The following is a 26,340-nucleotide window of genomic DNA, read 5'->3' as shown; positions in this document are numbered from 1 at the left end:
TCATGGTTAAGGAGAACAACTGGACAGAGTTTGTGATGGACAACATCAGCAAAATGGACTGGGCAGCTGCAGGTGAGGAAAAGACTTCTCTGGAGCATCCTGACTATGTCTGATGAACTCTCCCCATTCTTCCCTTGGCTGTTTTGCTGTTAAGGACAGACGTGTTCTGTACAGCAAGGGCAGAAGGCAGGAGGAAGGAGCAGGTCTTTCATAGCTTGATTTGCTTTTGCTCAGCTTACCTAAAGATGTCTTACAACCCTTCTCTCATCAGCCCAAGTCCTAGAGGGGAGCCCAAGGGTGGCAGTTTCTTGGAGGAAAGCAGTGGTGGGGATGATGACAGCAATGTCCTGGGAGGGGACAGCCTGGTCACAGGGCCGCTGGGTGCAGTGCTGCTGGCCATGTGCCTCACTGGGATGGTGGGGAACATCTACACAGTGGCAGTGGCCTCTGGCAGGGTGGCAGGCTGCTCAGCAGGTTCCTTGGGAGTCTACATGATCAACCTTGCCCTGGCTGACCTCCTGTACCTCTCCACCATCCCCTTTGTGGTTTGCACCTACTTTGCCCACGACTGGTTCTTTGGGGATGTGGGTTGCAGGCTTTTGCTCAGCCTGGACCTCCTCACCATGCATGCCAGCATCTTCCTCCTGACCGCCATGAGCCTGGAGAGATACTGGGCGGTGGCCAGGCCTCTGCGGGCCAGGCGGGCCAGCAACGCCTACCGCAAACTGGCCAGCGCCATCCTCTGGCTCCTCTCGCTCCTGCTCACGGCCCCCATGATGGTGATGACCCGGCTGCGGGAGGGGAACGGCCCCCACAAGCGCATCTGCGTCCCCACCTGGACGCCATCAGCTTTCCGGCTCTACCTGACCATGCTGTTCATCACCAGCGTCCTGGTGCCCGGTGCCGTGCTGGGCATCGTCTACACCCGCCTGGCCCGGGCGTACCAGTCCTCGGCCTGGCGCCTGGAGGTGCCGGTGGCCGGCCGGGCCCCTGCCCGGCAGCTCCTCTCCAAGATCTCTGCCATCGTGGTGGCCTACTGGGCCTGCTTCCTCCCCTTCTGGGCCTGGCAGCTGGCCGGGCTGTACCAGGGAGAGGGGCTGGGCATCAGCCCCACTGCCCAGGCCTACCTTAACTTTGCTGTCACCTGCCTGGCCTATGGCAACAGCTGCGTCAACCCCTTCCTCTACACCCTGCTTGCCAGCAGCTACCGCCGGCGCCGTGGCCGCACCGGGACGGGCGCGGCACGGCCTGCAGCACCCTCTCAGCAGGCTGCGGGAAGCCACAGCATCCCCCTGGCTTTCATGGAGCTGTCAGGGTCTGTGAGGGAAAGCGAGGGGTGAGCAGGCTGGGAGCATCTGACCTTTGGCTGGGGTCATGTTGAGAAATAAAAGTATGTCACTTTCCATGCCAGCATGCAGTGTCCTCCATCAATGCTGTTGCAGTGCTTTCACCTTTGCGTGGCTGCTCATCCTGCTCAGCTGGGTGGGGAGATTGCTTGTCTCAGGGATCCCGACTCCATCCTCAGATCCTTCATCCCTCACACATCAGCCTCCACCTTGCACAAGGCTGGGGAGTGGGTGGAAGGGAGCAGTCAGCTTCGATATGTCTAAATTATATATCTGGGGAACCTTTGCCACCCCTCATCTCCTTGCTAGCAACGGGCCAAGCCATAACAAAGTCAGGACAACAGTGAGTCATAGATTTCACAAGAACAATGAGTCACTTCAAGAAACAGCCACACTAGCAGGAGACCTCACTAAGGTTCATACTCCTGTAGTAAAGCTACCACTAAGCTTTCTTCCAGAAACCATCACAAAAAACGTCTTTGAAGAATCTAAAGAAAGATTGCCAAGTGCAATTAAGAGGCATTGCGAGATTCCCCTGTAGTACAGCCCAGAGAGTCCAAGTACACTTGCTCAGGTTTAAAGATCAGCCCAGCAGAGGAAGATGCAAGGAGAGACAGCTCTCCTCTGTGTCCATCATGACAGTTCATGGTACCCTCACCAGCACCATGACCCTGCTGTGGTTGAGGGAACTACCCAATTTTCCGGGCCACCAAGTGTACCCCAGTCTGGCAGACTGCGTCAGTACTTCTTGTGTAAACTGAGCCAGGTTTCTTGCCTTGAGACCATCTAGCCTAGCATGGCTCATTTCCATACTGCTGAACCTCTCTTCTCCAGAAAGGATAGCTTCATCCTTATCAGCCCATGGGAAGAGCCCCCAAGCTATGCTGTCCCCCTGTCATGCCTATGCACAGGATGCTAGATGTCATGTTTACAGTTATAGATATAGCCCTAAAAAGAGTGTGATGTGATCATCCAAAGCTGACGGGCTTTGGGCAACACAGGACTTCAAGAGAGATCCAGCTGCAGAGCCTCAAGTTGCTCATACACCCCAAGTGCTCCTACCTTTCAGCTAAACTTTCATCTCTTCCTCCTCAGACCCCAGATTCCTAGCAGCCCAGCCTCCCTCTGCATGAGTACCTAGGACACAGGACTTGTCAGAGCCCCATGAATTATGAAATAAGAACGGCAGGTACGGCTGCTGTAGGGGAAAGTCCCTGTTCTCCAGCTGCTCTGCAACTGCTTAATGTGAGGAATTAGCCCAGCCAGGCCTGCAGGGAATCCTGTAGTACATGAAATTGTTAGTGCTTTGTGTTGCTTGTGGCCAAGTCTTTCATCCCAGACTGACCTGGTGATTGCTGTGCACTGTAGATAGGGCAGATCCCACCTTTCCTGTGCCCACCAGGCACAGCATGCTCAACAGCAGTGCCAGGGCAGCATTAGACTGAGAGAGTCCCCGAGGCAGCTATGCAGCAACATCAAACATGCCTGACTGCCTCAGACTCCTCGGAGTCTAGCCGCAGTTTAGACTGAGAAGCGCTCAGGTTCATTTGGGCCAAGTAAAATAGGAACAAAAGCATAGTGCACACCTCCTTGGCCTCCCACGCTCCAGCTGGGCATCGCTGCCTCCCTCAGCTCTGGATGGAACAGGCAAAGCGCAAGGGGCAGAATAAAACCAGACACCTCCACGTTACTGCCCTCACGTGCCACAGCACAACTCTTTGTGCTCCTGCAGGTACTGGAAGATAGGATTTGAATGAGGAACCCTCTACATGCTCTGCCACACCCAGCAAGGCAGCTTTTCTACTGTCAAGTAGTAGTAAGAGGTCCCAAGCAGACATAGGAGTAGGACCAGCCTCTACAGAAGGCTTCAGTCAAAACTAGCACAGTTGAGGACTTTCCCCTCACTCCATGCCCCACTAGGCTCACCTAGCACAGCCACTCAGTGCTGTCTGATGTCAGCCAGGAGTGCTTAGTTTAGGTACACTTAATTTATTCAGGCAGTGTAAGGTGTCAGTCTAGACCTCAACAGCAGGTGACCTCACTTAAGGGATGCTTTTACTCTCCCCCCAGTGACAATTAGCCCCAATACCTCCTCCTGCAACTCTCCTTGGACTTTTAACCTTCTGTCTTCCCAGGCTTTTAGCCTTAATCCTCTTCTCCATCCATGACTTTCAAGGACCAAGGCTGGGACAATTGCATCCACTTATGGTACTCAAGCAAAACTGGCTACCCCTCTCTACCCACTCCCAGCAAGGTGTCCCAAACCATGAGGACTTGCAATATTAAAAATATTAGATTTTCAGACTTAGTACACCAAAACTCTTATTTATTGATTGTTTTTTTTTTCTGTATCTTTGAGATGGAGGTGTCAGAGGAAGTTATTCCCAGCTGAGGGACTGGAGTGTGAAGTCCCCTTGTGTATCAAAGTAGTCAAAGACAGAGAGGTTAAGCCGGTTAGGGAACGTGAACTGGTGGCCTGGCAGGTGGACTGTCACATCATTTTGGTTGACACCAAAAGTGATCTGCAAGGCAAATGGAAAAGTTAGAGAAAGTTTCCTCAAGCCTCTCCCCTCTGGAGCACTGCTGTGCCACCCTCTGCTTCACAGGGTGAACAAGCTCAGTAGAATAACCTGTTCACCAACAGCAGGGGTGTTATTCTGGTCTTCCAAGAGATTCCCATTCCCTGCTCTGCTCAATAGTAACACCTTTGAGCCAGATGGAGCTTACACGTTTGATCCCCACCCTCTATCAGTGCTCAGAGCTCTGAGTGGTGGCACTGGCCAAGCAGGAGAAGCCAGCCACCTTGTGTACTGTCAGCCCTGAGACAGTCCTTGCAGCTGGGTGTCCTGCCCCAAACACCCTCCCTTCACCAGAGCACGTACAGAGAGTGTGTATACATATATATAAATATACATATGCATGCCTCACCTCTGCTGTGCCCCCCTTCTGGAAAGGAAAGACAGTCTCCCTGTGCTCTGCACCCCACTCTTCCACCTTCTTTGAGTTGCACACGATGGTGTTCACATCGCCATGAGCATCAAAACGGGGATTGAAATGAAGTCCAAGGAGGGTAGCATCCTTGCCCAGATTCATCACAAAGCTGCAGAGGAGAAAAAAAAAATACATCAATACAGCTAAAGAAAAATACATCAATACAGCTAAAAAAAAATAAAATCAGTACTACAAGCTTTTAACAAGAGAATGGTTCCATACACAGTGCCCTGAACAGAGTTATTATACACCCAAACCAATTCCCAAGGAGTCAGTTGCTTTCCATAGATTTCCTTTTAGTCCTGAACAGTTAGCTAATGCTGCATCCTGCCTGACAGCCACTGCCTTCTCCCCATCCTGCAGGCAGCTGCAATATTCACCATGTCATTAGCTATCCCAAAGTATCTGCAACAGCAGTTGGAGGAAGTTTCCTAGACTAATGTCCACCTTGCCTTCAGGCCTCTTACCCAGATGAGAAGAGGCATATTGCTTGGCAAGAGAAAGCCTGGGAGGCTTCAATCAGACAGTATCAAACTTCAAAGGCACTGGGAAGTGCTGGGACATGTTTCCTGGAACACCGCTAGTTCTGCTAGTTACAGCAGCTACTGGCTCCACCTTACCTGCAAAGGGGCCCCCCAGCCACAGACCTGCTCAAGGGCTGGGGGCTGCTGCAGAGGCTCCGCTGGGAAACCCAGCCACCCCAGTCCCTGCACATTTAGGGGTGCATTTCCACTTAAGCCCACCTGCCTGCTCACCACCTTTCTTCCTTCTTTCCCCACCATCATGTCAGAGGCAAATCCACTGGAGCACCGTAAGTGTCCCTACTCCTGGTGATCTTCGTGCAGGGGAGAGGATGTGGTGGAGAAGACGATCTCAACCCAAATCTCAGTACAGCCACAGCTTCCATTTCCTTTACCCTGCACTAGAGAGGATGTGGTCACTGCCAGCGTGTACAGCTGGAACTTCACATCTGCTTTGGCTTAGCCCCATGGCAGTACTGTGTCTGCAATGTGCATTAGGTGATGACTCACTGGAAGCACTACTGACGTTAACCCCTTCTCCTCTTCTACCCGAGGGACAGAGTCCTTTTGCCACCAGTTTTTGCAGACCCCTCAGTGTGGTGCCTTGGCCATGCCTGGGCAGCTCAGCACAACTCACCTCTTGGCATTTGGCGCAATTTTCCCCTTGACAGTGAGGCGCTGGCCAGGCTTGAGACCCAAGTTGGTGCACACTGGTCCCTGGGGAATGTGGAAGCAGAGACATTAGCTCAGTACCTGCTGGCTCACTTGTTCTGACTTGGCAGCTTTCCCTGCTGCCTTTTAAGACATGCTTTGCTTTGGACCCATGGAGAAACAGGGAAGCTCCCTTGCCCTAGGGCATTGCAGCAAGGACATCCCAGAGAAGTTTCCTCAGTCACATGGTACATTTGATTGGAGCTCAATTTCCTAATCTTTCTCCTGCTGCTCTCATCAACATATCTGTATTTCAGAGCGGTGAAGTGTAAGTACCTGCACACTCCAATCACACCCACCCATCCCAAACACACCCATGTGCCTTGTGGGTCTCATGCCATCCCACACAAACCTGTCTGGGATGGATGGCAGGGATGGAGACTTCACTCCCTTCCCCTACCTCGTGTTTGAACTTCAAACCTTGCCCACATCCAAGGACTCAGACACCTTGCTTCCCATCTCCCAACAGCTTGAGGGTTTTTTTTGATGTAGGCACAGTATTTGCAAGAATGTTTTTCTGCTCCCCAGAGACACCTGCCCCCCACCTTCTCTCTAGGAGGACCAAAATATCCTGGCAAACCCATATGTACTCATTTTTTTATCACAGCAGAGCCAAGACCTCAAGAACACTGAAAATCTTTTCCTATCCCACCTTAAAAAATAAGCTTGCTCTTGGGACAACCCCTGCTTAATCACCCTCAGCCTAATGAAAGGCAAATTAATCAAAGAAGAGCAATCACTCTTCTAACACAAGCATCTCCCTAGCAGTCACAGAATAGCTCAGGCTGGAAGGGATCTTGGAGACCAAGTCCAATGTCCCTGCTAAAGCAGAGCAGGACGCAGAGTGTCATGTCCAGGTGGCTTTTGAATACCCCTTGAGCAGCAGACTCCAAAACCTCTCTGGGCAGCCTTTTCCAGTGCTCTGTCACCCTCACAGTGAGGAAGTTTTTCCTCATAATCAACTATAACTCCCTGTGTTTCAGTTTGTGCCTCTTGCCCCTTCCCCTGTTGCTGGGCAACTCTGTGAAGAGTCTGGCCCCGTACTCTTGACACGGGCTCTTAAGATAACCTCTCTAAACGCTTAAGGTATTTGAACGTAGTCCTTGGCATTCACAGAACACTTCTGTAAGGCACATTCCTTCCAAGAAAGAGAAGAATAACAATTCAATGACTCATGAAGACTTCAGCCAGAAAGCAAGCGGCAAGGCTGCCCAGAGAAGATGCTCAGACAGCAATAAATGTTACTGCAGCAGCTTCTCCAGAGTAGAGCTGCAGTAAAACAGGTTATCCCAGCTTAGGGCTCATCCCAGCGAGGATCCCCACAGGTACTGCCCCAAAGGGATCCTACAGGGAAAAAGAACCACTACTGCCAGAACATAAAATAGCAGCCAGCGCTCCGTAGTGGATGCAGGGAGGATCGTCCCTCACCAGCAGCAGGCACCGAGCTCTAGCAGACCTTCCGAGGCTGGGGCTGATGTGTAAGCCAGCACAAGCACCCTCACACCCATCCAGCACAGTCCCACCTCCAGCAAAGCTGCCCCATCCCTTTCTCTACTCACGCAAGACATGGTGCTGCTCTGCAGGGTAATGCTCCTCTCCACTGAGGTGCAAGGGGCCCACGCAAGTAGCTCCCAGAGCCCCTCCCTTGCCTTTAAATAGATGGAGAGCTGAGTTGTCCCAACCCTTCTCCACCCCATGCACCAATGGGGAAGGGTGGCAGGGGTTGGTTTTGGGAGGAGGGAGGGTCTATTAGACAGAGCTGCCTCCTCCCACACTCACCCAGCCTCCTCTCTAGGATGCTGAACACAAGCCTTCTGAGCAGGCTGCGGGCCACTCCAGGAGGAGATCCAGCACTGTGTGGCCATGAATCCAATGGAAAATAGTTTTACAATGAATGTTTTATTATCCAAGGCTTTTATCCCACATGGAAAATGGTCATACGGATCGAGACTTGGCAGGAAGGGTCTGCGGTGAGCTCTTCAGCTCTAGTTAATTCAGGAGTAGAAAAAATGTTACTGAGCACACACAGTGCCTCAGAAACTCTTTGTGGTCCAGGTGAAACCCCAGTAACAGAGGACTGAAGCTGCATCCAGGGTCACCCAACTGCACTATGAGTCCTTTCTGTCCCCAGAGACTGCCCAGCTGCTGACCCAGCCTTTACCACGCACTTTTGTAGGTACGGGAGCCAAAGGAGGGAAATCAGTCCTTTTTCTACAACTCACAGGCAGCCTCAAAACTGTACAGTTCATCTTGGCTGCAGGACAGAGTAAGCCAGGAGGAAGCTGCCTTGGAAATGGAAAGCTGGGAAGAAATTATGTGGGAAAGCGCCATGCCTGGCTCTTGCTTCTACCCTGAACCCAGATGGGGGCCTGAGGAAGAAGGGAATAGAGGCAAAATGCTTCTATCACAATAAGCCATAGGATCTATGTGTCTTTTATCTGCCTCCATGTTCTCTTTGTGGCAAGTATGATTCACTGGGTGAAAGGATTCCTTTGGAAAAAGTTTCCCAATTACTACATGGCTCAACTGTAATTATACTGAAAGAGGAGGGAAAAATGCAGGCAGAGTGCCAGGCCTGTGGTTTAGACCTCTCCTTGTCTTGCATATTTGTCTCTAAATCACAAGACGCTCTGTGATTTCCTTAAGAGGCCCAGAACTGAAACTCTCTGAAACAATTTTTTCTTCCATGACTGTGAGGCCCATCAGTTCCCCCTCTGCTGAGGACATGAGAGTCTCCAGCCCTGTTACCTCCCTCCAGTATGATCCCTGAGGATGGCACTACTGGGTATTTCCAGTTGATGCCCTCAATGCCAGCAGAGGTAGCCTCTTGTCTGCCTGCTGGGGAGGGCAGAAACAGGCTTCAGACTTCGGCCAGGTTGCTGATGATTCCATGACAAAAGAGGGCTAGAGTAAAAGTCAAAGTGGTCTTCTCTGCTCTGACATGCCTGCTCCCCCTTTCCCCTTCTGGTCACTTGCCTCAGGGTTCAGCTCTTGAGCCTGATCAAGGAATCATGTGGTGCAGGACGAGAAGTGCTCCATACGAGGAGAAAAAGTAAATAGAGAGTCAGCTTCCCTCTATTTGGGATATGTGTGTTATTAAGTCAATTCCTTTCAAATCCAAGGTTTTGTGAGACTAAACCCCAGGCATCTCTCCAAGTACTTGAGCTGCTGCTGCAGCAATGGTCTAGGGGGCTGGACTGGTAAGGACTTTGGGATGGGGAAGGGAAATGTGTAAATATTTTCTCTCTTGGAGATGGCTGTGGAGGGGGCTGTTTAAAAGCTATGGGGTAGGTTCTGTGTTTTCTGCAGCATTTCTGGCAGCTGGGCACTGTGCCCAAGCCTTAGCAGCCACCAGATCCTTGAGTTATGTCTGTCCAGGGACCTTCCTCCATATGCTGCTGGGGAGATTAGAGACCACCTAATGGCTAAGAGATGATAATGAAGGAGGGGCTACCTTTCCAGAGAAGGTGCTGAAAGGGCTATTCACATCAAGGAAATTCAGATTTCAGGCTTGAGTCTACCTGAGGCAGCCTGTATTTGTCTGATAGAAGTCCAGGCATCTTCACTGGCTTTCATGAAACCTTGAATTAAATGGCTTTAGCACAACAGGCTAATACCACAGGCGAGGGGGCCATGGGGCATCCCATTGCCTTCAGGCCACGGGCCACCTCCATCAGGACAATGTCACATCTGCCTTCCTACCTCTGGGTTGGAGACATGGCAATGAGATGACAAGCTCCAGCATCAGCCTCCTCACAAGGGATGGCTGAACTGAGGGGAGGAAAGGGCCCTGCTCACCCTGCCGTCACACCAGACAGGGATGGTGTCCCCAGGTGTACTGACACCTACTCCACCACACTGGAGACACAGAGGTGCTTGCCTGTGATTTTCAGGAGCAATGTGGTGTAGGAAGAGCCACTGTGGGTTGAGAAGGGCAGAGCCAGGCTGGCTAGAGCTGGCAATCTTCACTGCCTGTCACCTCCTTCCTTATCAGTGTGCAGTGGGCCAGCCAGGGGATGTGCCAGAAGTTTAGCAGCCCATTTGATCTGCAGAGGATGCAGATGAGGAAGATGAGGACAGATCACAACAGACTTTGGTGTCATGGGCTTGTGTGGGAACTCTAAGCTGGGACAGGGTTCTTCTCCACCATTCCTGCCTCTCCTCACCAGGAGAGCTCTCCTGTAAAACATTTAAAATACTAGCTTTGTATTAGAGGGAGAGTCACAGATCTGCATTGTAACCTGGGGAGCAAAGGTCTTCTTTGCTCAGTCCAAAGGGAGCGAGTGGATATGATACTATTGCTTCAAACAGTGCTCTTGTCCATGCCAAACTCTTGGCTAGAGGGAGCCATGAATGTGGTGAGAGGAGAAATGACTGTGGGATATGACTTCAGCAGTGCCTCACCTCTGGTTAAGAAGGTGAGGCAAGTGGTGTTTGCATCTGCACCTGCTTTCTGCAGATTGGGATTGTGTCCTGGACAGGATGGGGCCAGGAAAAGGGGGTATAGAAGAGCCAGCTGCCATGACAGGGACAGACCAAATGATGATAACACAGATGCTGGAGCCTAGGCATCACAGCAAAGACCCCACCAAACATGTACTACGCTAGGTGTACACACCCCACTCAGGTCCTGACCGTGGGCACCTCCAGTGTGGCCTGTGCTTCAGTCACCTGCCTCCTCACAACTTGCTGACCTCTCACTAGCCTTTCCTTGCACAATCTGCTCACTTGTGCTTGGAAAGTGCAAATTGCCCTTGTGAGCAATCCCAGACAGTCCTTGAATTTTTAGTGCCTTTGGGGACTGAACCCATTCCACAGTGCTGGCTGTGACCCAGCATTCCCAAACAAGGGGCCAGACATCCCTGTCGGTCCCTAGGGCTGCTCGTGGTGCCCACTGTAGCTCTTCTCAGGCCTCAGCCTTCTTCCTACTCTCTCCTTGACACTCAAAGAGCCCAGGCTGATCTCTCTATGCTGAGATGTCAGGTTTTCTCGAGATCACAGCCTCCCTCATGGACATCCTCACGCCTCCCAACCTCCAAACTGTAATACACCTTAGGCTGAAGAGGGAAGCATGATTGCTAAAAGAGAGTTTCATCATTGCGAGTAGCTTTGATTTAGCGCGTGCCTTCTGGTCTAGCTGATAGGCACTAGTATGCCTCAGCATATCCAGACTAGTCCTGCAGTCTGAGGGCTGAAGTCCAGCTAGTGCAAGCTGTGGGGTTGAGTTGGAACACGGGGCTGAGCTGAGGGGTGGCTCTAAACAAGGTGGTTTGGCAGCTGCCAAAGGAGAAGCCCAGTCAGGCCAGCGTCTGAAGCAAAAGAGGGAAGATCTGCCCCAGATCTTCTGAGGGATGTAGCAATAGATAGGTGATCTGGGATCTGAGTGATGATCTGGGAGGAATGGGAAAGGGCCTGGCTGAAAAGCCTGTGGACTATGTGTCCAAAGCCCACTTGTACACAGCACTCTTCAGCTGGCAAAAGCCTGTTCTGACTGCAGTTATTCTTGCAGTGATTTGCAACATCTTTCCACTGGGAGAGAGCCTTTGTACCTGTTCAGTCGCTTCGTGTTATGTGGCCTGTGGTATTTTAAACTAAGAATTAGGTGTGCTAAACTCAGATTTATTATCTTGTGGACACAGAGCTTCAGATCAGGAATGAGCCGCAGCAGGATCTCCCAAGCTTTGACTGCTGAAACACTTCCAACCACATCCAATTTCCTGGATTAGGAGCCGTCTGTGAGGCTCCAACTCCTGCTGACTCTAGAATCTCTGCTTTCATTAAATCAGTATGGAAATATGTTCCCAAGTGGTGAAGATAATCCTGCAAATGTTATCAAAGGGTACCTGGACAAGTGATTTATCCGGGCGAGCCTGATGTTACAGCTTGGGGAAGCGGGAATGACTCCTTGCACTAATGATGCTGGGATGTGTTAGACACACCTCTAAGTGCATCCTGAGAGGTTCCCAAATCCATGCTCCCCACCTCCTACTCTGCACCTCTTGCTGCTCACACTGGGCTCCATCTTGCCTTTGGGGTGCAAAGTCTGTGGCCTTTGCAGCGCTTGGTGGGGAAGGGAGTGCTCCTGCTCTGCCAGTGGGGTGGTGTCCCTGTGGCTGTGGGATGGACACAGCACCCTGGCCGGGAAGGCAGGGAGGAGCTCGGTGCTGGGTCACAGCCACGGGCAACATGGATCAGCCTGTGTCAGCCCACAGAGGTGGTTGGCCAAAGCTGTTCAAGTGCTCTTCTGGCATGTGAGATCAGCGAGGAGACGGCCACTGATGAGGGTTAACTCCTCTGTCTGCTGGGGTGACAGGCAGCAGGACTCCTCACCTGACCATGCTGGAAATACTGAAAGCACAGCAAAAAAGCCTTTGGTTAGGGTGGACGTGAAGGATCCTGACTGTGAGGCTGGAGCACAGGCCTTAGCAGATCCTTAATCCCAGCCAGGCAGTGACTGAAGGCTCCAGGCCATCTGCTCTTCAGTTTAAGGGCACTTGGCCCAGGGCAGCACAGCAAAGGCATGTCAAGGAGGGACGCTTTAGGAAAGCACATTCTCGGTTTCGACACAGAGAGGTTGCTCACAATGACATAGCCTGGACCAGGGGCTTGCTGCATGTAGAGTATTTCCAAGAGCTACAAACACAGGTTGAGCAAAGCCTGGCAATTGTTGCTGAGCCAGAGGGGAACAGCAAACTGGGGAGAGTTGGATTGTGAATGGAGCAAGTCTTAAGTTCTGCTGTAGACAAAGTACAGGTAGGGACCTCACACAACTCTGACTTTGACGCCGATAATATTTTTCTTATTTAAAAGAAGTGGGAAATCAACTTCTGACCGCTGGCATGAATTTCCAATTTTCTTCAAATAAATCGAGTCAAAGAAATAGAAGGAAAAGTAAAGACAGAAGTGAAAATGAGTTGGGGTGCAGCATGTGTTGTTCAGGTTGTGCAGGCACTGAAGGCAAGGCTTCAAACCTAACCTATAAGAAATGACAAATTTTGAAAGCAGAGCCGCAAGCTCAGCAAATGATGACTATAGAGAGGAAAACGTTGCCACCGCTTGTCTGGATGTTGGCTAATGACTTCCAGAGGGCCTGCAATGTAAGCCCCACACCACCACTGCAGGATTGAAAGGTATAATTGTGCTAAAATGTGACGCCAAGGATTATTCCTGTGCTGCTCATTAGTGCTGGAAGGTCAAGGGCAAGGAAATGTAGCTCCATGCATGAGGGTCAGATGTTTCATCACAGGTGTGCCAGAGCAGGAGAGCTGCCGGCTATTGCCTGACTGTGGCCACCGGCTTTGCGCTGCTGCAATACCCAAATTAGTGTCCTTGAGGTGCCTTAGAAACCTACCATTTATTGAGCCTATTTCAAGCCTAGAAAGAACCTGCTGAGGCATATTAGCTGTCTCATATTTTGTCTTTTGTTAAAGTGACTTTGGAGGTGCACCGGGCAGAAGTTTGTTTGCTGTACTTAATATGCAAATTGTAAGTGGATGCTGTGTTTGAACATGTTGCAGCAACCCAGATGCTGGTTTCAGGTCTTCCAACAAACAGTGCTCAGGAGAAGCATGTTCATGGAACACAGGCACGTCCTCCTCCAACACCCTTGAGACCGAAACTCAGCTGCATGCCATTTTTCATCAAGCAATGTGTGTAAAAACCTGTGTGGAATGATAGTCCCGAAGAAAAGGGTTGCCATGAACAGGCTGTGCTGCCAGGAATGCCAAGAAGCCTGAAAACACCCGTTTGGTATTTTTTTGTGTGTATGGGAAGTGGTACCTAGGGTGTGGGCTGTGATGTTAGTCCCCACACATGTCAGAAACAGCAGCTGACATGCTCAGGAGGTGAGACCGGCAGGGAGCCTGAGCACATCAGGTTTTACTCCCTGAGACAAACCCTGATTGGGCCATTGCATCTACTTTGGCAAATGCATTCATCTGCAGCCAGTCCACGAGCCAGCATTAGGGGCACATCTCGTGCTTGGAGAGCCTCCAAAGCACATGCGACCACAAGGCATCAGCACAGCTGAGCAGAAGCCAAGGCAGGCAAAAGACCAACTTGGCCTTTCCAAAGGGGAATGGGGCCCCACCAGACAGCAAGGGCTGGAGAAAACAGAATTGGGTTGGACAGACATGCAGCTGCTCTCCCTGGGGCTCCTGTGGGTGGCATAGCTCATCATTCCCAGCATGGATGCATCCTTCTGGGAGGGACAGAGCTGGTGCAGCCTGGGACTGTTCTCCATGGCTTGACTGGGGACCCTGAGTCCCCCAAAATGCCCTTGGGGGTTTCAGAAACATGTGCCATCCTTCACTCCGTGCCCCAAACATTTAGGTGGCACTGAGCTCTGTTAGGCAGCTGCTGCCTGTCACCCTAGAACCAGCTGGAGCAATTACCTGCTAAGCTGTCTGTTATCTGCCAGGATCAGCTGCTGAAATGGGAGGGTATTTCAGCAGGGCTTGGCACCCTCATTTCCCTGAGGCTTACACTATCTGGGGGGAGAAAGTGCAGGGTGCTTTCTGATGCTATCACAGTTTGGAGGCTGTGGAAAGCACTGGGATGTGTCATCCCCTGCCATGCTGCTGGTTCCCACTCCCTTGCAAGGGGGCCCAGACACCCTTGAGGCTGGTGCTCACACACACATCACTGCTGTGGTGAGGCTGTGTTGCTCTTTTGGGAGTCTTTACAAGTGGATCCTTCCAAAGAAGCCCTTGGCAGAGCCATCTCTACCCCTGCCCCCAAGAACATCCAGCCATCATCATGTTGCACACAAGGGCCTGCTCTCCCTCACCTCTGGCTTCTCCAGCTTCCTTTGCACCTTGGGCACAGAGCAGGTGCTGAGGCAGCCCACCAACACCCAAGCTGGGCTTTGCCAGCCTGCAGCACCTGGGAAGAGCTGACCTTTGCTGCTCAGCCCAGTACAGGTGTCAACTGTCTACACCTCATGCAAGAGATAGGATCCACACTGGGGATCTCCTTGGTTCCCTCCTACAGATCCTGAGCTGGGGCAGGTTCACAGCAGCAGCTGCTGGGGTGGTAATGCAGGCAAATTTGTCAGGAGCACGAGCTCACACACCCCCAACACTGGGAGCACAGACATGCTCTCCCTCTCTTCTGCCTTGTGGTCTTGGGCGGAATCTCCTTGGGTTCCTCAGCCTTTCCCAAACAAAGATGGTGTAATTTTTCCAGGAGAAAGCCAAGGACCAGCTCATGTCCCAGTAAAAATGGGTGACTTGTGAGAAGGGCAGGAAGCATGTTGGTTCACTTAGTGCCAAGATGAATAACATGGCTTTGTTCTACAGGACTGTAGTCTTGCTCTTGTGATGGACATGGAGGCTGAGCACTGACAAACTCCTGACTTTTGCTGGAGGCGTAAATCTTGACGTGCCAACCAGCTGCCTGGCCACATGCTTAGGTGGGGAGCTTTTCTGTGGGACAGTTTTAAGGATTTTATGAAGCATATTTAGCCCTTGGGCTGCTGGTTGACAGATGTTTTGGTAGAGAGTAGGATCACAGATTGAGCAAGGGGTTGATGAGATGTAATATCAACTTCTGATTCACCTCATCACAGCGGGAAGCTGGGAGGAGAGGGATGGACGTTCACTTGCAGCATCCACACGCCAGTGCTTTGGTGGCAAGTGCTGCTCACATGAGCACGAAGCCTGCTCTTCTCACTCAGGATAGAAGGCAAGGGAAGGTCCATCAGCCAGCCAGGTATTTTTGGATATACCCTCCCTTCCCCATAGGCACCTGGTCTATGAGGCATGTCCACGCTGTCTGTTCAGCCCGCAGCAGGTTCACCAGATACACCATGAAGCCAAGGGCCACTGCACCATCTAAAAGTTTCCTTGTACAGGGTGGATTATCTTCAAAAACCATGGACATCTGAGAGCTACTGGCTTCCTGGCCCTCAGGCATTTGCTCCAGAAGCAGGCAACAGCTGGGATTCATTATTTCCATTCCCATCAAAGCAAACAGAGGAAAAACAGGGAGGTTCTCCTGGTCTCTGCACTGGCTATATTTAGTCAGGCAGGTTCAGTTTGTAGTATAATCCACCTCCTCCCATTCAAAGGGAAGATGGGAGATGAGAGTAGTCCCCAGGTCAAGCCCATGATAAGGAGGTAACCTTATAGGGAAAGCTCTGTCTCTGCAGGGTCTGCTGTTGTGTGACCTTGCCCCGAGTGGGACAGGACCTTTGCAAGACCTAGCCCTAAGCCAAGCTCTGGGCAAGGCGTCCCCCATACCAGGCAGAGTGAGCATCCTGGACTTGCTTCACTGGCTCTGCTGGGAACAGAGGGAGATTGCTCCTGGTAGGAGCAATCCAAGGGACACTGCTGGGTGCAGAAGTTGGGTGGGAGCACTGTGAACTTGGTGCTGGGCAGCCCCAAAAGAAGGCAAGCTCTTTAGAGCTCAGTTCTGCCACCCCATGAAGTGCCTGCCAGCCCAGGGGCACATGGAGAGGTCCAGAAACAGAGGCCAGCCCCATTCACCCCCTTGGTGAATGCCAAGCTGCTGTCTGTTCAGGATAAGAGCTGTTGGGGAGGGAAGTCTCCCTGGGCAAACAGGCATGAGCCGTGACTTTCTTGGAGAGAAACAAGCAGGGGGCAAAAGCCCCGGCCCTCCCAAAATGCACCCCTTCTTAACAATAGTACTGTCAGCAAGGACTTGTGCTGTGTGACAGAGCTCCCCATGGCTCCTGCTGACTTATCTAGCCCCTAACAAGATGCAGGGAGACATGCCATTCTGACAGTCCTCCCCTGGAAAACAAAGGCATTTGTCTCTCTTTGTGGTGTTCTCTTTATTTGGGGGAAAGGGAAGGAGAAACAGCAGAGAGCAGAACAGGGCCTTGCCCCACGTGGTGCTTTATTCATCTGCCCTGGGGGTGCAAGCTCAGCTTTGTGAGCAGGGGATGTTTTACCTGCTGAGCGAGTCCATGAGGACCGGTGCCCATGAGCAGGGATGAGCCATGGAGGGAGAGCAGCAGCTGGGAGAAGGACCCATCAGGTCTGGTGGGGCAGGGCTGCTGAGGGACAGCCCTACGAGTAGACAGAACCGCTTCTCCAGCCATGAAGATTTGGGTCTGAGGAGGGTGGTCAAAAATACAATCAGCCTGTCAAAATCAGCCAAGGCACTCAGTCTTCCCTAGCTGGCAACCCACCCACTTGGCACAGGCTCCCACCCCACCTTCCCTAGGGCCTGGTCTCCTCTCAGAATGACCCAGCCAGTCTCTTTCTTGGGTGCCACAGGGGAAACAGAGCCCTGTTTCCCCCTCTCCTGCAGTGCTGCAGCGGGATGACTGCCCTCCGTGCTCAACACTCCCTGCTGGTGGGCGAGGGTACCCATGAACTTGCTCAACAGGTAAAACCTTCCCTCCCTGGGAAGTCTCTCCCTGCATTTTATGACTGCTTACCTCTGAGCCAAGGATGCCTTTTTGGCAGCTTCAGGAGAGGGCCCGGCTGGGTGCGGAGTGCTGTTTTTCTCTGGGATTTTATTACTTGCTTCGTTTCTCAGGGTGTCTCGGTTGGCCTTCCTTCAAGCTCACCATTGCTTCATCACTACCCACTTTTTTCCTTCCACCTGCCCTGCACAGACCCCACACACGGCAGAGAAACCACAGGCAGCACCTGGCACCTTCCAGAAATCTCTCTGGCCAAAACACCCACTGCTGAGCCTGGCTACAAGCTCTGTGTAGACTGAACATCCTTGTGATGTGTCTCATGGGCTGGGCAGGAGATGGGGATCATGCAGGACCTCTGCTGCTGCTGCATTCCCGTCTCCTCCTTATCCCTGGGTCTGCTCAGAGCAGGCCTGACAGAGAAAACCCAGTCCCTCCACACACATACCCATTCCTGGGGATCACAAGGATGCTGAGGTTTGTTCAGGACGGCCTCGGAGATGTTGGGCTCAAGCTCTTGAAAGCATGCAGTGTGAGTGAAGAGCATGACTGACCAAAGCTGGTGTGCTGCTGCTGTCTGGGAAACTCTCTCAAGGACTGACCCTGGATGCTGACCAGCTCCTCATCAAGTTGCCGCTTCCCCTTTGTAAAATTTGCTTTCCCTCTGCAGAAAGGTTAGGCCATGCCTAGCACATGGCTGCATCTTAGCTCACTTGGGAGGCTGATGGTTTTACCTCTGAGTGAAACTGGGATGCTGGGCTCTGGGCTGCTATTTCCATACAGAAGTGGGAATATGTTTGGCCATACTGTGAGCTGACCATCCCTCTTTCAGGCAGGAGGGTAACTGTTGGCTTGGAGTGATACTCTCCATGGGGAGGCTGGGCACTTTCTGAGAAAGGCAGGCTCTTGGCCTGTGTGCCACGAGCACTGTCTAGGCAGGGGCTGAGAGCTGCTGGAGGTGGGATGGCCTAGTTTGCTGGGTATGTGCTCTCCCTTTTTCAGGGGAGACTCACACATGGTTCAGAAAATTTTGCATCCTTTGGGGTTTTTTGGCCTGGCACAGGTCTGCCAAAGGCAGAATGACCTCTATACGTTTGCAGGGCCTCCCTCTGTGCCGAGTGTGCAAGGAAGGCTCAGCCCAGCCATGTAGAGCCCCAGAATGGTGCCAGGGTATGGGTACCTGCAGTGGGAAGGGGGGGGTGAATTCCAGGAGAAGTCAGAAAGCAGGACATGTATTATGTTTCACAGCTGAGCTTATACATCTCTTTTAGCCTTTTGTAGTATTTCTAAAGACAGTATGCCCTTTGGTCCCTCCAAGAGGCTGAAACATGAAATGCGCTGCTTTTGTTTCCTACTTTCCTTTTCAATGCAATGTTGTTCAGTCTCCTGGGTTGCGTGTGCATGATTCCAGAAACAGCATGATATCTGCAAAAGAGAATCATCCAGCACTGTCACACCACAGATCAGATCTCAGCTGCACCAGCAGTGTTGATGGCAATGCAGGCTGAAGCATGTAGCACAAGCGAGAGTCAGCTGGCCTGCTCAGGGGGAGAGAGGATGGCCGGTGAGCAAGCAGTGTTTTGGGATGAGAACAGGGATCCTGAGACTTCTCAAGGCAACTCCTCCCTGGGGGATTACCATACATCTCTGGATCCCTCCCATAACCCACCAAAACAATTTTGACTGTGTGTTTTGCAGAGTGCTGGCACACCGGATGTTATCACAGAGAAACTGGATGCTTGGGCAGAAGCCTGCCTCTCACCCACACCTTGCACAGGTGGCTCCCCTGGCTCCCACTGCTGGTGGCATCTCAACACCACTCTGGCTGCAGGTGGACCAGGTCCCTGTCCTCCTCCATCTGCAACCAGGACAAGCACCAACAGGCCCCAGCTCCCCAGCAAGCCTTTGCCCAGCTGGCAGGTTTCAGCTCTGCCCAAGGAAGTGCAATGAGCTCCCTCTCTGCATTGCACCAGGGTGCCAAGCCCAGCTTCACTGCTGGCTGTGCCTGTGGGACTCGTGACCACAGCCCTGGCTCTCCCAGGGCTGGGGTAGCTGGGCATGCTGTGGTGGCAACCTCATTGGTGTGGCAGCTGCCCTGCCCTGGCTGAGTGTCTTCGGCCTCCTCCTTAAAGCATTGCCCCTCGAGGGCAAACCTACTGGGCACCAGTGAATGAGCTGCGATGAAGGCTGCCATTACATCATCAAGTTTGCATTCGTGCAGCTTCCCAGCATCTTGCAACCACAGTCCCAGGTGCTCTCCTTCTCCCTGCATGGCCAGCCCTGCGTAGCTGTGGAGGAGAAGGGGCTCCATTCTGTGAAATCTGGCTGCCCACCCACTGGATGAATAACTGTCCTCCATGTGAGTCTGGAAATGGGTACTGCACAAGCATTGGGGATTGCTGTACCCCTCAGAAGGGATTGCAGGTGGCTGTGCATGGTTCTCCCATCCTGCTCCTTTCACAGAGATTTAAGTACCTGAAACTGCTAAGGGGTTTACAGCAGTGCCTAACAGATTACATCCTTTTTCACTTTGACTTGGACAGGTAAAACCAATGTGCTATGGTTCTGAAAAATAGAAGATGAGACCCTTGTGGTGATGCAGCTGATGGAGCAACGAGTAAAGCAGCAAGCAGGGTATCTGGCATTCATCAGGAGTGGAGAGTGAAGAGTACTGCATAAGTCAGCTTTTGAAGGGAGAATAATGTGCAAACTGAACGCGTACATCTATACCAATTAAACTATAGAGCACTGGTGGAGGGCATGTTCCCCTGGAAGTAAAACAGAATATGTCCCGCACAGAAGGAGCTGATTTAGCATGCACAAAAGAGATCTGTGACTTGGATGCAGACAGCAGGGCTGTTGGCCACATTGTGTGCCATTTGCTCTCCAGGACACAGCCTTGTCCTTGCCAGCAACCAAGATCTCATGAGCAGAGATGCTTGCGTGACCAAGCCGCTGCCGACTGGAGCTGTGGGCTGAAGTAAGAATGAGCTGTGATGAGAAACAGCTCTGGAGCAGGGAGCTGCAGCTGCAGGGTGGCTGGCTGCACCCAGGGAGCCAGCAGTAGTTAGGGGCCTGCAGTGTGAACAATGTCTAGTAAACAAAGCTGACACCCGAAGTACAGCCAAAATTGTCTGTGGGTATAAATCCAGCTTTTCATCTCCTGGGAAGGGGTCTTGTTGAACAACTCAGAGGAATGAAAGCTTTGCAAAGGGACAGGATTTCACACTCTTTCCCCAACCAGCTGCCATTTATCAACCCGTATTTCTGTGAGCTTGCTCGTATCGGCTGGGATGACACCCTGCACCATCCCATTCTGCTCCTCAACCTTCAGCTGTTCACCCCTGCCTGGCAAACCTCCTTTCTTGTCATGAAAGCATTCCTGCTGCTGAGCATCAGACTGATGTGAAAATAATTGCGGTTTTTGCAGCACCAGCTTGTGTTGGGTTTACAGATCTATGGAGAAACTCTGATGTGGAACCTCCCACTCCTTTCCCCCTACTGAGACAGACAGACAGACAGTAAGCTCAGGCAACAGTGAAAGCAAGGTTTTGCTGGAAAGCAATTTCAGCTGCATTTCCTTCTAATCAGATGTATTTGTGTCTCTTACCATGTCCAACACTGAGTTCCCTAGGTATCATCCAGCTGTGTGCCAAAGGACAGGGTAACAGCTGGTCTGAGTGGGTTGGGTGGTGGCAGGGATGCACAAGTCACACCGTTATACAAGGAACAGTCAGGCAGTGGAGTCCCTGGTAGTGATAACAGAAAGGTAAAAGGAAAGAGAGTATTTCATGTAAATATTATGAAATTAAAGAAAAATCTGCTATCAATTAACTCCAGCCAGCATAATGGGAACACAATACAGGAGCCTCCTACTTCTAGATTTATTTCCAGCCTAAAGAACAATAGTCCAGGGGATGGGAGGGTGAGATCCCTAGACAACCAGGGTTATCTGATTTACTTATTGCAACTAGCATAGGATCCAAGTTCAAGAGACAAGGAGCATATAGGGATGATCCTTTGCAGGTATCTTACTTCTCTGCATTGCAGAACATTGCCAGGAAAAGAGGAGGAATTATGGGTATTAGACAGGACTCCTCCATGTTCTGAGTTTGGAGGCATGCTGCCAGAAAAAGTCCCAGGGTAATTCACATACTCCCTTTCCAGGTAGATGCATCTCTTTCTAAGCCACTACAGGAATCAGACAGGTTTTCCTGATGCTTCTTGTGTCCAATGGCTGGACATGCTGTCCTGGAAAAACTTACAACACACCCAAAGGAGTAATGACAGAGATCTGAATTGCATCAGCAAGCAGTACTGTGGGGTCTCAGATCCCGTGACTCAAAGGGTGTGCCAACCAGGACCGTGTGCTGCTTGCTGTGACCAGCCACCCCAGTCCCTGGGCTGACCTGAGGATCAGATATGCTCCTCTAGAAGGACCGTTCTACTGCTGCTGGGTTGTCAGCAAGTGACAAGTGACCAAGAGGAAGACTACTACTGTAGGCAGCTCTTCTGAGAATCCTTAAATACCAGGCTGCCCCAACACATTACTGACAAGAAAGCAGCTCAAACGCCTGAACCAACAGGCAGATTTCCAGCAATATTGGCTCAAGGGCATTCAGAGTTGCTTGTGGCCAAATAGGAATCAAATACAGCATGGGACTGCTCAGTGACATATGTCTTTACAGCCCTGAAATTGTGGGAAGGCAGCTAATGAGACTGTGATGAATTGCAAGGCAGTGAGCATCATGGAACAACCTAAACACAGCCTACACTCTCCACTGGAGGAGTATGGCCACCCTGCCTCATGAGCTGTGTCAGTGTCCAGGTAACCAAGACTGTGGCAGGCACACGATCTTCTAGCTGTACTCGAGTGCTGAACAGCAGCGTACTGCCATTCTTCACATGTCTACCCCCTGGCAAGTGCTCAAGTAGGGACTGCCACTGCTCTGTGCCACTCTCAGGCTCTGCCCAAACCCAGCTGAATCAAAAGCCTCCAAATGTTAGGCCAGAGAAGGACACCAAGTCAGGAACAGCTCTCATTCATGAAGGAAGCCTTGCCCAGGGCTACGACCATGTTGTCCCAGCACGTGGGAAATCTCTAATCTACAGCCCACACACAAAGACTCAGTTTACTCTGGCTGCTATGCTGCAGGGATAAACTACCTAAGCTGGACACAGGCAGCTGTAGTATGACAGCAGAGTGTACCCGGTATGAACAGAAACAGGGATCTGAGTTGTTTCATTTTGCTTGAAACAGGTCAAGTAAGGAAGCAGTTCCTGCCATGAATTTTACCCAGGTACCACTTTCTGTCCAGCTTATGTGGAAGCTAGGCTAGAAGTTCAGCAAGGACAGAAAGGCTGGCACAGGACTTTTGAGTGACTTGATGGATGACTGTGCCCATTTAAAGGACAGGTTTCTCTCACCCACAACACATGAAGAGAGCATCTCAGTGCTCAGCAATATCCTATACAGACTGGAAACTGCTAGATGCTGGAGCTGCACATCCAGCAGGATAAATCACAGGGCAGAACAACCTGGATCATCACAGGCAGCTGCCCTGTGATCTGGGAATGTTTCTGGTATCACATCTCTCTTGTCCCCATGCTGAAGGCTTACAGAGCTGACAGCGCTTTGCTGCAGTGGCATACTGAAGCTACAAAGGCCAGTATAACTCTGAAAGCTGGTGGAAGCCTGAACAGTTTTTAATTGCCCTCAAGTTCAGCATCTCCCAGGAAGTATAAGGAACACCAAAACAGCCTGTTTGCTAGGAGCACTTCCAATGCGTTATCCACACACAATTCCAAGGCAGAGTCCAACAGCAACAGTTCCTAGATGTGCATAGCCACGTAATTCTCCTGGACTGCCAGGTGAGTTTTCTGGGGCCAGAGTCCAGAGAGCAAATGAGGCAGCAGTAAGGAAGGAAAAGAAATGGATTATGATAGAGAGATGGCAAAGGGGAACCTGAAAACCCACGTTATGTTGTGGGTGCCTTGAGTGAGGAGTGAGGAGAGGGAAGCTATGCTGCAGAGGAGGGACTGTACACACACTGCTGCTGGAGGAAGAGTAAATGCTGGTTGGTTCACCAGGGCAGGCAGTAACAGGCTGCTGCTCATCACCTTCTCCTCCTCCTCCCTGCTCCAGCTGCTGCAGGACAGGGTGGCGCCAGAGCTGCCTGCCTTGGCAGAGGGGGACTCTCACATCAGGTCAGGCAAGTATCGAGCGAGTTCCTAGGATCATGATCCTTTCTTGGCTCTGGAGGCACTTTCCCATGCAAAGAAAACCTCCTCTGTCCTGCCAGTCTCAACACCTTCCAAATTCTCCCAGTTCTATTACCATGTCATGTGGCTGAACATTAACAACTTCCCAGCCAGGATTATCTCTAGTTCCTCATGTTAAAGGCATCTACTCACCGATTCGTGTCCTTGGGCCCATTTGTTGTCTTCCTGAAGTGTCAGTCACTTGACCAACTTGACAATCTCCCATGATAAATGGCTGGCTTGCTTGATGAGAGGAAAGCAGTGGACATATTCCCTGACTTCAGTAAGGCCTTTGGCATTGCCTTCCACAAAATTCCCCTAGAGAAGATAATGGAAGTATGGGCTGGCTGAGGTAACAGTGAAGTGGACAGGAAACTGTGTGAACAGCTGGGCCCAAGGAATGCTGATCAGTGGCATAAAGTCTAGCTAGAGGCTTGTAATTAGGGGTGTCCTCCAGGGGTCAATACTGGGTATTCTGTTTAGCATCTTCATTAATGAACTGCAAGATGAAGCATCAGTAGAGTGTACCCACAGCAAGTTTGCTGGTGCACAAAAGTGGGAGGAGCAGCTGACACACCAGAGGGTTGTGGTCCCATCCAGAGTGACCTTGATAGACTGGGAAAATGGGATGGCAGGAACCTCAAGAAATTCAATGAGGAGAAGTGCAAAGTCCTTCATTTGGGAAACAATAACCCCAGGGGCCAGTAGATATAGCGGACCACCCAACTGGAAAGCAGCATGACAGAAAAGGACCTGGGATCCAGCACTGGGTCCAGTTCTGGGCTCCTTAGTACAAGAGAGTCAGAGACATACTGGAGAGAGTCCAGAGAAAGGGCACGAAGATAACTAAGGGTCTGAAGCCTTGCCCTGAGCAGGCAATGCTCAGCAGGTTGCAGCTGACATCACCCAGCCAGCGGTTGCCACAGTAACTGCACTTATGGATAGGAGTTCTCTGGTGTAATGGAACGACTGCCACCTGTCTGGCTGTTGTCTCTGTTGCACGGCAGGAAAAGGCAATGCAATTTTCTGAGGATGAGAAAATAAATACCTTTTCCTACACTACACCAAGTGGGGCTTCCCATCTGCTCCACCCTCCTGTGTGCTGCCACAGCTCTACACTTCACAGCCCTGTCCTCCCTGGCAACTTCACTGCTTCCCTAAACACTCAACCCAAGAAGAAATGCTGTGTTAGACAAGAAGGAATCAGCTGACTTAGGCACGAACCATCGCTTTTCTCAGTTTCAACAGCAGATGTTATCTGCAGCCCTACCAGACCTATTCCAGAGGGAACCGAAGCCTGAACCCCATGAGGATCACAGACCCTGTATTGTCAGCGGCTGAATGGGTGTCTGACAGGCTTGGACAGGGAGCTCATCACCCCCAGGGGTACTCTCAGTCTAGTTTCCTAACAAGATCTGCTCACATGCACATTCATTACATGCTGGAGTGATAGTAGCAGGGGGAAGCCACACAAAACCAAAGCCTGGCAGACCTGATGGACCCCTACAGTGCTGCTCCATCCCTGTTCAGAGCAGGAACAGCTGCACTGATGTTTACAGGACAAAAGTCACTCCTGCCTAATGTCCTCCTCTACATCATGAACCAAGGGAAGAGCTGATAAACCCTTCTGCTCCAAGTCCAGCTCTGCTTCATAGCAAAGCCCTCACCTTTTCACCAGATGAAAAGAAGCTACACGGCCACAGGACAGGGATCAGCCATTACCTCTGCTGAGCTCTGTTTTCAGCAGCAGTCACACGGAAAAAACCTACTGTGCAGGCTCACCATTTGGAATCCAAAGGACAAACTCCGAAGTACCTTTGGAGAGGGCCCAAACTCAGGCTGCAACACTGACCAGCTACTGGATTTCCTGTTTCATTTCCAGTGTGCCATCCTGGGAGACTACAGCCTCCAGCATCCCATCTGCTGTCTGGGAGAACTGGAAAGAACAGAACAGACAAATGTTCATCCTCAAAGCACCCTAGAAAAAAAGGGGGCATGTCCTGGGGATGTTCTCACTGCGCAGAACTCCACTGTACACCCACACGTAACCAACTCAGCCTGAGAAATTTGCAGCTGTACTGAGCATTTCCAGCTGTGGCCCCAAAGTCACAACAGCAGCGCTTCAAATTTCAGCCTGATACAAGAACTGAGAGCTCTGACAAATAAACCAGGGTCTGGGTATCTCTAGATTGGTAACCCAAGTTAGCAGACACATGAGGTCTCAAACTTGTTCTACTTAATTCTATCTAATGCAACTGTTTTTATTTAATCTAATGCAAGTGTTGGTCAAGTACTCATTAAGGGACTTGCAGTCCTCTGGTGGACTAATTGGATGTGGGACAGACAAAAGAGAGAAACAGGCATATACAAAGGAGACTGATTAAGATGACAGGCAGTCTTCAGAAAACCCTTTGGATCTTCTTTTATTTTGGAAGGCCGTTTCCTAGGTTGTTTTGGACACAAAAAAAAAACAAAGAAGGAAAAGGCACTCGGCACCTGGAACTATCCTAGGGACAATAAGTTGCATCCAATTCTCCCATGTAAGCTGACATGGCACTACCTTACACAGAGCAGTTATTGAACGTTAAATGCTGATCTCTCAAGCGGGAGATGTGATGCTTGGTTGCCATCAACAGCATTTAAAGGGGTCTGACAGATAAAAGGGAGGATTGGCTCCTGTATGAGGAATGGAGAAAAAGTACATTTGAGTCACTTCCAACTTTTCTTACCCAATCTGTTTTCTCCCTCTGGGCTGGGACTACAGACAAACCCAGGACATGGCAAGCTATAGTCTGGTTAAGGTCACCCCAGCGGTACAGTGACAGCCACCTCCCTGTCCCTTAAAGCTTAGCATAGTCAAGAAGGGTCATGGTAGAACCTCACCTGGGCAGTTCTCAGCCCTCTGCAAGCTCTGTGCACATAACAGAGATGGCACCTCACCCCTACCCCAGGAGGGCCACACAGATCACTGGGGTGCAGCTGGCTAGCAGAGGGCAGCCTTCAGGTGCAGCACAAGAGGTCACAGTTCCCCAGCAATGAATCTCCCGTGCTGTGGAATGCAAAGGCAACTGGCAGGGCTTGCATTGCTCACTGCTCCAAGTGACCCGGCTGGACCCCA

The 26,340-nt window shown here is 51.2% G+C and overlaps 2 protein-coding genes and 1 long non-coding RNA gene across 3 annotated transcripts; 1 reads left to right on the top strand and 2 right to left on the bottom strand.

Annotated features, from left to right (window-relative positions):
* Nucleotides 1–245: 245 nt before the first annotated feature.
* Nucleotides 246–4,520, top strand: LOC111935154 (urotensin-2 receptor-like). The gene has a single exon (XM_086887421.1). It carries the CDS (start codon nt 246–248, stop codon nt 1,338–1,340), a length of 1,095 nt encoding a protein of 364 aa, XP_086743547.1. The 3' UTR covers nt 1,341–4,520.
* On the bottom strand, nt 3,656–7,221 carry LGALS1 (galectin 1). The gene is made up of 4 exons (XM_023935496.2): nt 7,129–7,221; nt 5,496–5,575; nt 4,275–4,446; nt 3,656–3,868 (listed from the first exon to the last, which is right to left on the bottom strand). The coding sequence occupies exons 1-4, from the start codon at nt 7,135–7,137 to the stop codon at nt 3,725–3,727; spliced, it is 405 nt and encodes a 134-aa protein (XP_023791264.1). The 5' UTR covers nt 7,138–7,221; the 3' UTR covers nt 3,656–3,724.
* A 10,956-nt stretch (nt 7,222–18,177) lies between these two features.
* On the bottom strand, nt 18,178–26,008 carry LOC111937381 (uncharacterized). The gene is made up of 5 exons (XR_002868604.2): nt 25,783–26,008; nt 24,890–25,158; nt 23,376–23,540; nt 20,572–20,710; nt 18,178–18,386 (listed from the first exon to the last, which is right to left on the bottom strand). It is a non-coding gene; the product is annotated as an uncharacterized LOC111937381 (long non-coding RNA).
* Nucleotides 26,009–26,340: the final 332 nt, after the last annotated feature.

The sequence above is a fragment of the Cyanistes caeruleus genome, chromosome 4 (assembly GCF_971803275.1).
Source record: "Cyanistes caeruleus chromosome 4, bCyaCae1.hap1.1, whole genome shotgun sequence".
Taxonomy (NCBI): Eukaryota; Metazoa; Chordata; class Aves; order Passeriformes; family Paridae; genus Cyanistes; species Cyanistes caeruleus.
Note: the sequence above shows the minus strand (reverse complement) of the source record. Positions and strands in the feature narration are given on the sequence as shown.